The following is a 16789-nucleotide window of genomic DNA, read 5'->3' as shown; positions in this document are numbered from 1 at the left end:
AAATTATTGTTTTTTTTTGGGTTAAAGGCGGAAGGCTTTTTTCTATCAGATTAGTTGCCTCGTATTAATTGTCCAAATAAAAATTCAGAGTTCTTATGTCTGTTCGTACAATGGGAGAAAGATTACAAATTTTCAAGTTCTGTTTTGGCTGAAAATTGATTTGTAAGACTAACAACTCCGTTTTTTCTTCGAATTTCTTCTACCCAAGTTAAGTTGGCCTAATTACCGCTTTTAAAACAAGCAAGCTTTATAGTATCATTTCAATTTTTGCCAAACTTGTTTGGAACAATTAGGTATTCGATAACTTTTTTTTTCGAAGTTCATTTACTTATTTTTGTAGTAATTACTTTGGATTTTCTTAATTTTTTTTTGTTTTTCTAGTCATTTTTCTAAAAAATTGTTTTTTAATTTGCTTACTTTACTATGGCTGTCGAATATGCCTAATTTTTAGCTTTTTGGAGCTCCTTTTATCTCATCACGTTGAAAAATGAAACTGATTTGAACAAGTTTCTGGTGTTTTTTAAGACTATAGTGGAAAGTTCTGTGCTTCTTGCACAGTAACCGGCTGTCCTTGTTGCTGATTTAAATTGGTTTTATTGAACCATTGGAATTAACCTAGTGTCAATCTAGCGTGCGTAGTTTATAAACACTGTCTCTTTACACATGCGAGCTAGTGAGCGTAGTGTCATATTCATAACTGTACTTTTTCCAACCTAATTCGCAAATAATAGCGCTCAACTTGATTGATTTTTTGCTGCATTGTATAAGCAGTTTTATAGCATGTATTCTCCAATGTATTAGTGACTAGCGTTTGGTCTCTGTAAACTCCACTGTCATAGGTATGAACGGCAGTCGACGATAGTACTTGGGTGTCCAAAATCCGTAGAAGTCATTTATTTTTCAAAATTTTCTGTACTTTGTAATTTCTTGCGTTTGTAGCTTCGCATCTGTGTTTAGTTCAAAAATTGAGATGTTCAAATTTTGTCTGTTTTTCTAATATTTTTCCATTATTTTTTTCTGCGTAGAAGGTTTCTGCGAACATTTTATCAGCTCAGCTGACCCTTTCTGCTTGAAATTGTTTAGCAAATTCTCAACAGAGCATGTGCTGGCGGAAAGATTTTTAGCGTTCACAAATTATCTTCGATCAATTTTTCTCGAGGTGGATGGTTTTTGCTGAAATTCTCTCTGCGAAGCTTGTACTTATTGCGATTTTTTTTCGACTCTGCAGCAGAAATTTTGCCGTTGTCCTGAAAATGTCAAGATTTGAATTAAAAAATAATTTCCGACGCTTAAGTAGATTTTTTGGTGTCCTTATTTAGTGTTTCTCTTTCTGTATTTTTCAGTTTTTTTTATGTTTCATTTAGTTTTCAGCTGCATGCCAAGTTGTGTTCTCTGCTATTTGCAATATTTTTCGAAGGGCACCTGCACTTCTGTGTTAATGTTGTGATACCACTGCCAGTTATCTTTATAAATAATTTTTCGAAAAACTGTTTGCATAGAAATTCCATAGAATATTGAGTTTTCGATTGTAGGTTTTGGGTCACCCAAAATATATTAGAATATTGATTGCGCTTTAGTTTTGTATCACAAAAATGCAAAGCTCCGCTTCGCCCTTGAGTAAAAATGCCGACTTGGAGCTCATAAATGATCATTTTTAAGAAACTATTGGATATTTTTGGCTCGTGACAAATAGTACGTTTTATTGTTTCAGCCGTCTAAGTCGCAGTCTACTGAAAAACCTAACCAAGGTGATCCTGAAGACACTACTACTGTTACTACGAAAGGGACTAAAGGTAGTAAACAGGAGTCCACAGAGGAGCAGCTCCTGAAGATGCTGAAAAATGACCTGGACGAGGCGGAGAGAGAGAACACTTTGATGCACGAGGACAACAAAGTTCTCAAGGACGAACTACAGAAGACTCAGAACAAACTCAGGGTAGGTTTTTTGTCATTTTTTAAGACTTGCTTGCTTCGTGTACTTCGGAAGGGTTCCAAAATTTCAGAAGTGAATTGATTGATTAACAACGCGAAAATTTTTTGACAATTGAACATCACCGTTTTTTTGTTTGAATTGCTTCCGTTGCTCATTTTTTCTGGTTTTTTCAAATGAGCAACTTTATCCTATCAAGAATTTCATTATTTTACCGATTGTGATGAAATTAATCTGCGTCTTGCAGCGAACGTTTTTATATGTAGGAGTCTTTCACTGACTTGTATTGTAGGAGTTCGTGTTTGACTCATCGTCGTCCACTCTGTCCGGGTCTGTGGCGACTTCACCTACTGGAGTGGCGAAAAAATCAAGTGGTGGGGATAAAGATCTAGCGACGAATTCGAACACTGTGATTGAAAGGCTGAGGTCAGCTAATAGAGCGCTGCAAGCAGAGGTCGACAACCTCAGGGAGAACCTCTTTCAACCGGTCAGTTTTAGATTAAACAAAAAAGATCTTCATAGAAACTGAATTGCCATGCAGAAACCGTTCTGCAAAGTTTGACCCATACAACCCGAAAATGAATGTGGTAAAAATATTAGTGTGCTTGGTTCGAATTTCGCAGTCATCGGAACCATATTTTTTAAAAATAATAATAATATAATTTCTTTTAACTTTTTACTTGTGTTTTAATGAGTTTTAAGAGCTCCCTAACCGCTTTTTTTTGCTTGTGTTTGCAAAATACAGCTCGCCTCTGCTGTCGGCCATTTTGGCACTTAAAACGAAAATTCTAATCTCAATCTGTTTTCAGTCTGGTGTGGAAGAAGAGGATGTGTTACGCAAAGAGCTGAAGAAGTCATTGGATGCAAATAGGGAATTGAAGGCAGTAAACGAACGAGTAGCTCAACAGTACCAAGACACTCTTTCGCAAGTACATGTGAGTAATGTAGTTTAGAAAAATACGTGCTATTCGTTATGTGATTTTTCTGGGCTGAGGTTTGTGGGCACGGATACTGGTGGGCCTCAAACCGCCGACCTTAAGACTGAGAGGCGGGGACCTTAGCAAATTCCCTGTCGCTTCTCAGTTTGACTTCCATTTAATTTAGTAGATCTCATTTTTATCGCATTGTCTGAATACTGCAAATTGTCTCGCTGTCTGAGTGCTACAATTTGTCGCTTTTCTACAACTGTCGTCTTATGCGTTAGCGTATTATCACTTTGTTCTGTTTTCTGTTCAGCACCTGTCGAAGAATGAGGGCAAACGTGTGAGTGAGTTGAGACAAGAGAGAGACAGACTTAAGGGAGACTGCAGACAGCTCCAGGCCACTCTAAACCACACCCGACAAGCTATCAGTGCCACCGCTACATCTACATCCAACAACCCACAGGTAGGTCTGCGTAGACCGAACGGCCCCGCATTGGAGTTCCATGAATAAAAATCGTTTATAATTCAGTTTCCTTGTCAGTGTCCACAAAAGTGAAAAAAAATGATTATAATCAATTATACATGGATTATATTATTACTATTTTTCGAGGCAACAAAATCCTTTTTTCATCCATTATAATCGATTTGTTTTCACTTTTCTTAAATGCGGTACCTAACCTACTTAATTGTCTACAGTTCTTGCTGAGGCTGAACAAAAGTAATTCGTTGAAGACTGTCCTACTTTTTTGCATGTGTTCCCAATAGCATCCGAGTTTTTCTAAGACCAGACTAAAGTTTATATATATATTTTTTCAATCTCCAGGGTTAACTGAAAAGAAAAAGACTCAAAAGGATTGAGGATCCGACAAAAATGTTCACGTCGTGTAAAAGGTCCATCGTGAATGGGTGCGGCAGTTTATTTTTCCAGTTAATAATATTTCGATGAAACCTGTTTCAATAATTTATGCAGGAATTGAACACAGTGGTTGTCGCGACGATAAAAGACCTCGAAGTAGCTGAGAAGAAGTGTCAAGAGCTGCGTAGTGGCAACCAAAAGTTAGACGAAAAACTGGACATGGAAGCGGCCAAATACCAGGTAACAGAACAATGTTGGTCTCTTATTGCGAATTTCTATTTCCGATGAGATTATTTTTCAATGACTATCCGCCAACCAGTAAACTCTTGTCGATAAATAAAAAAACATGCTCTTCTATGTTTATTTGTTTGTCCATTTTCTGTACCGACCTCAAATTTGGATGTAATTTGAACTATTGTGTATTGATTTAGAAACTGAAGAGGGAAAGTGAAGACAGAATTCTCAGTCTGCAGAAAGAAGTGTCTTTCGCCAATGATGACATCATCAGACTGGACCAGGAATTGAACGAGTTGAGGGACCAATTGGCCGAATCAGTGGAGGGAGAGGAAGGGGAAGTTTTGAAGAAGGATATAAGGAAGCAGACTGAGCTGAACAAAGTGTTGATCGAGGAGGCAAATGAAGCAAAGGGAATGACTCTAGAGTCTCAGGCCAAAGTGAAGGTCAGTTATGAACTAAAGTGAGACCGAAAAGGCTTACGAATAGCTGGTCATTGTTTTTATATGCACCGCGTAATTGTCATTTTTGTTCCGATAACTGAATTTGTGGACGAAATTTTTTTACACTAGTGAGCTTGCGAGCATTAGTGTATTAGTACGAACTTTCTTTTTTCTAACCTATTTGGCAAGTAAAAGAGTTCATTAAAAGTGTTGAGTTATATGTAAATTTCGCTGTACATGGCTGAGTGGTTAGTGTGTGAGACTCATAGTCTCTAGGTTGGAGAATCGATTCCGCGACGTAGATGAGTTTTTACTGATTCGAGGCTTATTTCTACTTTTTTTTGCATTATCTAGAGCTGTTTTTTGTCGTGTACTCGCTAGTGTTTGCGAAGCGCAGCTTCGCGGCTGTGTAAAACTTTTCCCCACCCAAATCCAGATAACTGTTTTTCTTTTTCCAATTTCGGTTGCAGATTTTCTGCGCATAGGTTCGTTTCACTGAAGGTTGTTACCCTTGCGATTGATTATTGCAACTACTAGACTTCATTAACTTTGTTCACAGAAAGTCTGAAATTTGTCGTCAAATATATACTCGCGTCAACGAAAAGACTTATTGTAAGCATGCATGCATTTTAAATGCCCGTTCTATTCGAAGTTTTTTAAATTCTGGTTGCAAGTTAAACTATAATTTCAGTTTTCGTTTCTTTTTTTGCTTTTGATGTTTTAAATTTTACTTTTGAATTTTGAGCTTAAAAAGTTTAAGCTAATTTCACATTTTGGTCTCATATTGCGTCGTTTGATGAGCAAAGAGCTTCTTGGGACAAAATTCGATTTAGCGGCTTCGCCTCATTTTTGTCGGCGAGTTTGTCATGCCATGTTTGCTTTGTTTTGTTAGTTGTGCGAAGTGTCGCTTCTCCTTTGTGTTTCAATGACGGTGACGAAAAGAGGATTTTGAAGGGAATAGTGTGTCTACTTCTGTCTTGTCTTTGTATCGAACATAAAATCAATGACCTTATCATTGAACTTCCATAGAAAGGGAGTGTGGAATTTTGTCTTCGGGTGCGTTTTTTCAAAAAAAAAGATTTTATTTTTCCCACACAAAAACCAAATAATCATCAGAATGGGCCGAGAGATATATCATATTGAAGCTCTTCAATCGTGCTTCGAATGACATAAAAAGGCTTTCAAAAAGCGTTGACTTTTTTGCTGTTTAGTTTAGTTTTGAGCGAGTAGATTTTATAAAAGATAAAACCTTTTTTGAAGTCGTGAACAACTTAATGTTACTCCAGGAAAACTAGTTTTTGAAGCTTCATTTAGAGTAGTCCTAACAAAAAAATTATTGGTAGACTTCAAAAAATAACTCATTTTTCGAAGACAACTGCAATCGAACATGCCCAGTTTACTTTTTCTTAAGCTATCGTTTAGCTCCTCTCATCAAATTATGCACAAAAAACGACACACTTTGAAATTTTTTTTCTATGTGCGTGGCGTGAGATCGCAACTTTGTTCTAATTGCACAGCAACCGGTTATTCTTGTTGCTTTTTGCCCTTTTACATTTTTTTGTGGATAAATCTTGAAAAACAGTGGAATTGTCCTTGCTGGAAATGATGAAGAGATCGAATGAGACACCTGAAAATAGGCCGTGGTGGCTTAATGGTGTTCTCTCAAACGATTCCAATTTGTATTTGTAAATTTATATAAATAACTCTGTAACTAGATATCGTTTGAAAACAATTTATTATTAATATTATGATTATTATAAGGTGATCTGTCTGGTTCTTCCGCCTCTAAATGCAGAAGTCGATTCAACCGTGTTTTTCTCTTGGTGCCTGAGGATATTTCCTTGATCAGTCAGATCATGAAACATTGAGAATCGGCGAGGCGCAGTTGTTTCTCGACGTTGAAAAGGGAAAGGATAATAATCAAAGTTTTCTAGGTTCCCCGAAAAGTTTTCTGTTGATTTCCGTAGCTATTTTTTTTAGCCTGGTGCTTGAACGTCTATATATTTCTTTTTCTTATAGGAGCTGAGTAACAAACTGAAAACTGCCAAGGAGCAAATTGTCCAGTTGGAAGACAGTCAGCATGGTCTAATGCAGGATAAGCGTGTCCTAGAAGAAGAAATTGATTCAATCAGAATCGCTTTGGCAGATCCGGTAAATCTTTTTTCTACATTTGCGACGAAATTTTATTTCAGTGCATGGATATGTTGTCTAATTTTGTTGACGATTCGAAATTTTCCAACAGTTTGCAAGCCGCTGAACGCGAATTAGGTTTAACTTTTTTCAGAACGACGCGAAGAGTCATGTTTTGGCTCGGGAGTTGTCGAACCTTCAGGATCAAATACACCAAATGAAAGAAGCCAATGCGCAATTGAAAAACGAGAAACTTGAATTCGAACCCGAATTGGAGGTTAGTGTAGTCGAATTGTTATACAATTTTCCTGGTTTCAACAATCTTCCAGCTTATATGTTCGTTAACTTTATATAAGGACGATTAAGATATGAGATCGTAATCTTGTCGTTCAGGTTGTTCAGATTGTTGAAAAGTCTGAAAAATGATCACGCTCAAATCTGATTTTTGGCAGTTGACTTTTATTGTTTCGACCGCAACACTGAAAGTGGAAGGAAATTTGTATTCGGGTGTGTTTACGCTTGCGATTAGCAAGCGTTATCAAATGGGAATATAGACTTTTTTCGGGTTAACAACTTGTTTATCTGAGTCTCTTGAATCACTTGGTCTCTTGGTTCATAATGATTTCAAGTTTGTAAGCGTGTCCGGCAAACTTAGTCTGGAGGTAACTAATACGCCTGGGACGGCAAAGGTCCTGGTTTCGGATCTGACCAGGACCTATTTTATTTTCAAATGGGAAATATTCCCTTTCAAAAATTTTCGGTTTATGATTTCTCTGCTTATGTTTTGTCGGCTTAGTTGCCACATTTTAGTCTTTTTTTGCTGTATGCATTTTTCATTGTAGTTGCTTTTTATGTTTTCATTGTAGTTGCTTTTCTATGTATTCATTTACTCCTGCAATTTGTAGTTTTATTATTCGCCTTGATTTCGTATATTTTCCTTTTTTTGATTTTTTTTGCTTAAAAAAGTTTTAGGCCTAAATGATTTCGGCTTATATTTTTTCGGCTTACTAACCTAATTTTGGGTCGTTTGAGGAAAACATAATTTGTTTGTTTCCCTCCGAATCGCATAAAATGTTTAAAATCTTTCTCTTTTCGACTTATGTTTTTTGTATCGCAAGTGGTGCGTTAGCTCCGCTTCGCCTGTGTTTCAAAATAATTTCTCTTCTTTTGTTTTCGTTCCCTAGAAGAACTATTCAAGCTTTGATGTTTAATATATATAATTGTTTTAAAGTGTATCCTCATGACTTTGCTGATCATTTAGTAGCTTTCCCAGAAGTTTTGAGAAGTTGAAAATTTGTTTTTCATCTCTTGCAGGAGTTAGTGACCGACAATGAAAAACTGTTGGAAGATGTGAAGAGACTAGAAGCCGAAAATGAAGCACTTCGACAGATGGTCGAAAACGGCTATCAAAATTCGGATAATGAGGTCTGCTTTTTCAAAATAAATCAAACAACAATAGTTATGGGAAATTTTTGATGGGTTGAATGTTATTTATGGATCTTGTTAACTATCCCCCCCCCCTATTTCGATTTTCAGAAATTCAACTTTGGCTGTCACATTTTCAATAGCTTAAGACAATGTTTAATTAAAATTTTTCATATAGGTACTATATAAATAGTAGCTAAAACAAATACGAACGCGCGAAAACAAAAACCCAATTAATTTTTGATATTTTTGAAATGCATTTTTTATACAGAAATGTATGTCAAAAAGAATACATGCATAGGGGGGGGGGGGGGGGGGGGGGGGGGTGGTTAACCAGGTCTAAAAGGGGGGGATAGTTAACAAGATCCTTATTTATAATGAGACCTTTAGCGGAATGTTTTAAAACAGAAATTTTTTATTAAGAAACTTTCTGGTGGAATAGCAGAGTCTGTTTTAAACCTAATTCGCCTAGTTTGATTGTTTTGCAATTTATCTTTTTGTTTGGCATCCATGGTAAAAAAACTAGCTTTCCGGAGCTCAAAATACGATTTCTAAAACAGCCACTCGTGAGCGAGCATCGTGCCGAAAAAAATGGCCGCGAAAGTTACGAATTGATTTAAAAAAACTCTTTTAGACAACAAAAGAAGTCTCTGATAATCAGTTGGAGCTGGACTTGTCAGAGCTGAAAGGAGAAAATGCTGCCTTGAAACAAAAAGCATCGGTTAGTTTTTACGTTTTTACACAATCATTTACTCGAGTTTTCGTTTTTGAAATTTAATTTGAGAGTGTTTTTTTATTTTTCAGCGTGAGAACTTGAACTTAAAACAGGCGCAAAACAATGCTGAAACTGTAATGCAACATATGGCTGAACTGAGCTCTGAGAACGAGGAGAAAGCGGAAACTATTTCGAAACTGAGGACACTTTTAATCTCTGGTGTAAGAAACGTTTTTTCTTCTCAATTCAAATCATTTCACGTGATTTTCGTGCGTTGAATTTGTTTTTTTTTTAAATATAGTTTCAACTGAATTTTGATTGCGTATCTTTTCATGTTAACAAAATCGGGTTGCTTTGCAAATTCATATCGTATATCGTTAGTGCGACTCAAATACTCCTCCCAAGATTAAAAAAATCTTTGCATGCTACTGCTTTGAACTAAGCTAAGCGTACATTTGGTTTTCAACGAAAAGTGGCGTCGAATGCAAAGAAAAACATAGTAAGGAGGGCTTGTAAGTTTGATCTAGATCTAGCTTTCTGGACATTCTTAGACAATTAATCTCGAATGGTGGTTATCTGACTGTGACTGATTATTGTGTGATTATAGGCAGGTGCCACTGATGTGAATACAGCCCTGCAAGAAGACCTGGCCTTGTGTCAGCAGAATTTGGATCTTTCCTCAGAGCGAAATCACGAATTGATTGAACAAAACTCGCAGCTGAAGGCCAAACTCGAGGTAAGATTTTTCGGAACATTTTTTGAAGAATTGAAAAAATATATTTTTAAGTCAACTCGTCTTTTTCAGCAATTAGCTGCCCAGAAACAATTCGAATCCCAAGCAAGACAAGAAAACAGTAATCAGAAGCCCCGAGATGTGGCCAATCCATCTGGACAATTAAGCGAAGAAGAAATACCGGAAGATTTTGTAAAAGACGGGCAGTTGCAAAGCATGCCAATAACTAGAGTAGAAAAACCAGGCGCCTTGCTTTCATCTACTTATCAAACCCAAGTGAGTGATTGGGTTAGATGTTAATTGGACTCTCAATTGAGGCCTGAGGGAATTTCTATGGTTTGAACTGTCGGCTTAGGGTGTTGTTTTAGATATTTACTTGAAAATGAGCAAAAATTTTCTCAATCATTTCTTTCTAAAAATGATGGTTTATGGGTTGTTTTGACTGAAAGCGCTGCGAGGTTATTGCCAAAATAGAAAATTAGATTGATATTATAATCATTCTGGCTCGACTTGAACCATGATATAGGATGCAAACCGTCAGAGATCCTGTCAAAATTAATTGTTTTCTGAATATAAGAATTTTTTGTCAAGTTCAATAATTTGTTCACCGTAGGCTCCTGCTCCGCCATTCCGTGACGACACAATGGTAGCACGCGAACCAATAGCTGAAGATGAAGCTATTATGGAACCACGACAGAACCGAGCAGTGTTCAATCAACCGGTAAAACTTTTGTGATATGAGTTCAAGTGAAAAGCGGCTGTCAAGCCTGAATTTTTAGCTGTAATTAGTTATACCTGCAATGATTTCACTGTGCTTATAAGTTTCGGTCCAATTGAATAAATGATATGCATATGCAATCGAGCTGCACTGAAAAATGACGTAGATGTTTTTTGTCACTGCAGTAGCCCAAATTTGACCTCGAGTCGCAAAATTGACCATCGAGCTTGAATAACAACTGAATGTTGTTGTTTCTAGCTGCAAAAGGAGGGTTCGTCCAATTCGTGACTTCATTGCCTTTCAGTACTATTTGCCTTATTTTCATTCCGTTACGAAACCTAGAATAAAGACTTCGTTGCCTTTATTTTCAATTAATTTTAGATTGATTGATTTTTTCGTCTCGTCCGTACAACAGTAACTGTGGCTTTACCACAGTTCTCTATGAACAGAAAGGCCTCTTTCTGAAAGTAATGACTAAACCCCGTTGTAGGGGGCCCTATTTTTTGGTACGGAGAACCGAGCAAAAATCCCGTGCACGATTACAGTGGGTAGTTTTTAATTAGTGCGGAGATATGAGAAAAACATCTAATGTGCCCCGTTATGTTGGTAAGTTGAGCCATTTTGCGACTGCCACGGGATTGTCCCACAGGTCGTCAAGCTTAAGAGAAGTTGGCTTCATAGGGCAGTTGAAGAGGTGGTGTATCCAAAAAATAGGGCCCCCGTTGTAGGGGGCCCTATTTTTTTGGTACGGAGAACCGAGCAAAAATCCCGTGCACGATTACAGCGGGTAGTTTTTAATTAGTGCGGAGATATGAGAAAAACATCTAATGTGCCCCGTTATGTTGGTAAGTTGAGCCATTTTGCGACTGCCACGGGATTGTCCCACAGGTCGTCAAGCTTAAGAGAAGTTGGCTTCATAGGGCAGTTGAAGAGGTGGTGTATCCAAAAAATAAGGCCCCCGTTGTAGGGGGCCCTATTTTTTGGTCCGGAGAACCGAGCAAAAATCCCGTGCCCGATTACAGCGGATAGTTTTTAATTAGTGCGGAGATATGAGAAAAACATCTAATGTGCCCCGTTATGTTGGTAAAATGAGCCATTTTGCGACTGCCACGGGATTGTCCCACAGGTCGTCAAGCCTAAGAGAAGTTGGCTTCAATGGGAAGTTGAAGAGGTGGTGTATGTAATGCGGACTACGTTACGGTTTGGGCAGTTTTTTTTTGGTATTTTTTTTCCAATCTCGACAGTTTGCTATTTAATTGCGTGCTATATCCACAGCGGAGTTGAGCAGGGGTACGTCATGAACTTCTGGGAAGGCTGTTTTCGTCCGAAGCTATTGATGGAGTTTGAGTTCAATTGGAGTGATTTTTGTGCAGCCAGTTACAAATCCTAGGTGCTGTGTTTTGTCGAAACCGAAGCTCTTTCCAACAAAAGTCACACATTGAAAGTGTCCAGACAGGAGCTGCGTAATTCAAAACGCTACGACCAGTAGTGTGTCAAAACATTACTTAGAGTTTCTTTGCTGCACCCCCGCTTGTTTCTGAGAGTTTTTTTCTGTAAGTTATTGCGTTTTTGGAGTTTGTTCGACACTGTGGTAATGTGTTCAGTGAAAGTGAAGAGGTTATCAAAGCTGATTCCTAGAGTTTAAGGTTTTTCTAATGGTAGGTTGTTTTCAATAATCACAATAGTTTGATTCTTTGTTCCAGGTTGTTATGATAGTTGCCGAAGATTTGTCCGCAGATAGTTTCAAATTGCGTTGATGAAGCCAATTATTTAGAGTTTTTAGATAGGATTGCATATTTTGTTTTTTCGATGTATTTTTTGGCATATGGAAGGAGCATTGATGACATGTAATTTTTGAACATAAGTTTTGTTTGTCGTTTTCTAGACTTTTCTTTTGTAAATTCAACATAAGTTGCCCTGCCCTGTAAATATGATGCTATCCACCTTTTCGTGTTGTTTTGAAGAGACGATTTTTCAAGACCGTGCAGCAAGGTACTGAGATTCACTGCGTCGAAAGCTGCAGTAAGGTCTAGTGCAACTAAGATTGTCCTATGTGTAGGACGAGGTTGATTTAATCCGTTTCTCACGTCAGTTGCTATGCAGTTTAAGGCAGTGTTTGCTGACCTGTTTTCGTGCTGGTGATCTGCTGGTGGGATGTTGTTGAAGTAATCATCCAGCAGGTTTCTTCCAATCAGTTTCGCTACTGGAGATAAGAGGGCTATGGGTTCCTAACTTTTTGCTTCATCTTTGCTTCAAAAACATGAATTGGGCAACGATGTTCCTGTTGCAGAAGGTTTGTACCAGATTTGGGCCATGCTGCGAGGCATGACGTGGATACTGCCAGGAAAAGGTATTCGTACTTCGATACACAATAACTGGATAATATGTTTCAGTGTGAAGTAACGCAGTGAAGGCACCAATTAGAGTCGTCTCCTTTTTTTGGAAAAACAATACAAAATAGGTAGCAATAAAATCAAATTTTGATTTTTTGCGTTTTGATGTTTGATTTCTTGTTCAATTCAATCCAAGTTCCCTTCAAATCATTTACTAAAAGAAAGACAAATTACGCTTTCCAATTACGAATGTGCAAAAATGGCGCGAAAATATTTTATTTTTTGAGAGAGGATTTCTTTAGATTTCGTAGCGGAATTAAAACAAAGCCAATTGCCCCATTTTTTTGTAGCAGGTTTGGTTTTATGAAAAATTGCATATCATAAAAGTTTCTCCAAATTCGAAAAGGTTTATGCTGAAAACTAAAAACTGTTCAAAAAAGTTGCTTTTCTTGATTTAATTGACTGTGAATATTCCAACTGTATGTTGGCTACGTTTTCAGTGCTTAAAAAATAAATTTTAGTTTTTCAATGTTAAGCTTTCAATGATATCATTTTAGATGAAAATTTCGACTTTTGATTCTGGCGTGGAAGGACAACCTGAAACTATAACCACTCATGAACTCGCTGAATCAGAAGAAGACATCATTGGTGTCACTAATGTGAGAATTTTAAAATATTGAGGCTGAGAAAACACTTGTTTTGCAAGATAAAACCACTTTTCTTTTCAATCCAAGTATAACTTTTTTCTGATCTAATTTTTTCTGCGAGCGTAGTGTATTAGTAAAAACCTTCTTTTTTCCAACCTAACTCGCAAATAAAAGTGTTTATTAAAAGAGATGACTAATTTGGTGGCAATTTGCTATAATCACAATCTGTAGCATGGGAAATTTCATAGCATTTGTACTCTGCTTATTTTGTGCCAGTGTTTACGGATCTCTGAGCGTCTGTGGCTGAGAAGGAAAGACGTGAGATTCCAAATCTCGGAGTTGCAGGTTGGAATCGGACACGAAGCACATTTTTTTATTAGTTCGAGGCTTTTTTCTACTTTCTTAGAGCTGTTTTTTTTTATCGTTTCCTTGCTAGTGTGCAAAACGCAGCTTCGACTCGGTGTATCTCGGCTCAGTCAACTTATTTTGTGTCATTTGAAAAGCAAAGTTTGGTATTTCAAAAAATAGTACAGTTGAGGCGCAAAAGTTAGGGATATGTAAGAAACGTTCTTTTCCCATGAAATGTGTAATTGCTGATGTAAAACTGTCATAACATGTATTATTGTTTGAATGAATATTAATTGGATTTTTTTTTTCGGATTTTTGGGTTTCGTTCTAGTTCTTATCGGCTCACTTTCCGTTTTTTATTAATTGCTTTCTGTTGTGAGCCGTAACAAATTACAGGCTGCTTTCCACTTGGTTTAGAGATCACAGTTGTCTTTGCAACGCAATGTTTGGGGCTCGAGTCCCGGTCGGAATATTTTTAGTGTATGAAATTGAAAAAATTTTCCGGAAAAATTTGAGTTGTGGGACTTTTGTTCGTCTGTCTATAATTCTTTTCGAAACATGGAATATTTTCTGATTCAGGCAATTTCGAGTTGACGGTCGATCTTGTATTTCATCAATTTACCAACTCGGGTTCTGACTAAGTTGTTTTAATTTTTAAATCAATATAATGCTTTCCGTTTATGTTCTCCTGGCTCAATTTTTTGTTGTTGCTTAAAAGGCAAAATGATATGTTTTTTTTTTAGAAAATTGATTCAAGAATGTTATGGCTTAAACACTGAGCGCTGTAACTTTTTGTGACAATACTTGCATATGGCTTTTCTCAAGTCTTGTCGCCTAACGGATGCTAATGATATAAAAATCCTAATTAAGGCTTTTGTTTGTGCTTGTCAAATTTTTTAAGAGACAATGAACGCAGTTCACACTCTTATATATGTTGCGACGATTTTTTTTTTCGTTTTTTTTTCAGGAAAAGTCTGAAAACTTTTTCAGGCTCAAATTTACTTTTTCGTGGTTAGTTTTTTGGTTTCTTTTCAGGTTTCAATTTATTTTCATTGCTTAAAGGAGGGCGACGAACTCCACTATCGAAAAGGTCGAAAAACGTGATCGACCCTAGCTTAGAAAGTGAAATCTAATTTTTCTGATTGATTCAATTTTCTCAAATTGGGTTAATTTTATCAAAAAAGCCAATCATAAGTTTTTCTAAAAATTTAAAGAGCTTTTAGGGCATCTTTTAAATTCGAAAGTTGAGATTTTTCATAAAGCAATTTAATATTTTTTTATGTGTATTTGCGTTCATTGAGTCTTTTCCAACTGTCTGTTGGCTATGTTTTGATTTGATGTTTTTAATTTTGTCAAAAAATGTTGATTTTTTTTACAAAATGATTTCTGTCGAAATTTCTTTTAGCTTGCTGGCAATACTGCGATTGTTGTTCGTTTTAAAAGTGTCGCAAATCCCTGCTTCGCCTCTGTGTAAACATCTTGATCTAATGAGCTCAAAATTAATAAGACTGTTCGTATCAGGGCGAAGCCCTGAGTGTTTCGACTGCCTTTTAAGGTCTATGGAGCAGTAATAACATGAAAAAATTAAATGTATTAAAATTAAAATGAATTTTTCAAATTTGAGATTGTTTTTTTTTGTGAAAATTGTCACCCCACACGCCATTTTAAGTTAAAATTGATAATGATGATCGTAGTTACATATCAATTATGGCAAATAATCTTACTTCGATCAATTTGGAACGATTTCTAAGACGGATTTAATACCGGCTTACGCGTTACTAGCGCGAAATATATCGCGCGTGACCTGTCCCAATTTGGCCAAAATAGCAATATTTAAATCCCAATAATTTTCCAAAAAATGATCACAGTTGAAGTATCTTTCAAATTTAAGCTCAGGACAACAATACTATTTGAATGATATAAAAAATTTTTTGTCAAAATGGATAGTTGAAAAGTCGAATATTGTCAGAAGAAAAAAAACCACCCCGAGTACAAATATTCCGTTACTTTCGATAAGAGGGTCGGAACAAAAAGAACAAGACTGCTCGTATCAGGGCGAAGCTCTGAATCTCGCGACTACCTTTTAAGTTCAATGGAGCAGTGATAACTTGAAAAAACTAAATATAATAAAAAAAATGAATTTTTTTTTAATTTGAGATTTTTTGTGAAAATCATCGCCCCACACGCCATATAAAATTCAAAGTGATAAATTTTGATCGTAGTAACATATCAATTATGGCAAATAATCTTACTTCGGCTAATTTGGAACGGTTTCTAAGACGGATTGAATCTCGGCTTACGCGTTAATAGCGCGAAACATATCGCGCGTGAATTGTCCCAATTTGGCCAAAATAGCAATCTTTAAATCCCAATGATTTTATAAAAACTGATCACAGGTAAAATATCTTATCAAATTTAAGCTGAAAACAACAATACCTTTCGAACGATTGAAAAAAAATTCCGTCAAAAATGGCTAGTTAAAAATTCGAAATTTGTCTGAAGAAAAAAATAGCACAAATACTCCGTTAGTTTCGTTACGCTTGATCCATTCGTTCCCCCACGCACGCGGGTTTTAATTCCCTCACACTGTGTGGCAAGTTTTAAGTGATATGTTAATAACGCATTAATCAGATCAAATTATATGCTCAATTCAGTTTGCAAGGATCTCTGAGCTATTAAATAATCGCCTGTGCTAGGTGATAATAGAATGCTGATAAAAAATGCGCAATATATATTCTAAATAAGTTAACGCGGCAATTGAAAATAAAAAGAAAACCACAGTTATTGTTCCGAATTTTGTAACAAAAGTAACGGAATGTTTGTGCTCGGGTTGGGTTTTTCTCTTCAGACAAACTTCGACTTTTAGTTAGCCATTTTTAACGGAATTTTTAAAAATCGTTCGAAAGGTATTGTTGTTTTGAGCTTAAATTTGAAAAGATAGTTTACCTGTGATCTTTTTTCGTAAAGTATGGGGGCTTAAAGGTTGGCATTTTGGCCAATTTGGGACAATTAACGCGCGATATATTTCGCGCTATTAATGCGTTAGCGGAGATTTAATCCGTCTGAGAAATCGTTCCAAATTGGTTGAGCGAAGCTTATTTGCCATACATGGTTTGTTATCAGGAGCATAAGTTATCACTTTGAATTTTATATGGTGTGTGGGGGGGATGATTTTCACAAAAATCATCCCCCCACATGCGAGCAGTCTTGTTCTGTTTGTTTTCGAAATGGAGCAAACTTATCGATTTCTGGATTGAACTTGAGCGTTTTTTTGCTGTATAATTGTATATTTATGTTTTGGGAAAATGATTTCACTAACGAGCTTTGGGCATACTGTTATTCGTTCAGTCCACT

At 36.6% G+C, this 16789-nt stretch overlaps 1 protein-coding gene across 1 annotated transcript in view; it reads left to right on the top strand.

The window, feature by feature from the left end:
• Nucleotides 1-16789, top strand: part of LOC134840978 (flagellar attachment zone protein 1-like) — a 57399-nt gene that overhangs the window by 1660 nt on the left and 38950 nt on the right. Inside the window, exons 4-17 of the mRNA XM_063856834.1 lie at nt 1712-1936; nt 2223-2417; nt 2740-2865; nt 3167-3316; nt 3824-3949; nt 4141-4389; nt 6406-6537; nt 6671-6793; nt 7831-7941; nt 8576-8662; nt 8746-8877; nt 9264-9392; nt 9462-9665; nt 10003-10110. Coding sequence (XP_063712904.1) covers nt 1712-1936; nt 2223-2417; nt 2740-2865; nt 3167-3316; nt 3824-3949; nt 4141-4389; nt 6406-6537; nt 6671-6793; nt 7831-7941; nt 8576-8662; nt 8746-8877; nt 9264-9392; nt 9462-9665; nt 10003-10110 — 2097 coding nt within the window. The remainder of the gene's footprint in view (nt 1-1711; nt 1937-2222; nt 2418-2739; nt 2866-3166; nt 3317-3823; nt 3950-4140; nt 4390-6405; nt 6538-6670; nt 6794-7830; nt 7942-8575; nt 8663-8745; nt 8878-9263; nt 9393-9461; nt 9666-10002; nt 10111-16789) is intronic.

Source organism: Symsagittifera roscoffensis, chromosome 1, assembly GCF_963678635.1.
Source record: "Symsagittifera roscoffensis chromosome 1, txSymRosc1.1, whole genome shotgun sequence".
Lineage (NCBI taxonomy): Eukaryota > Metazoa > Xenacoelomorpha > Acoela > Convolutidae > Symsagittifera > Symsagittifera roscoffensis.
Note: the sequence above shows the minus strand (reverse complement) of the source record. Positions and strands in the feature narration are given on the sequence as shown.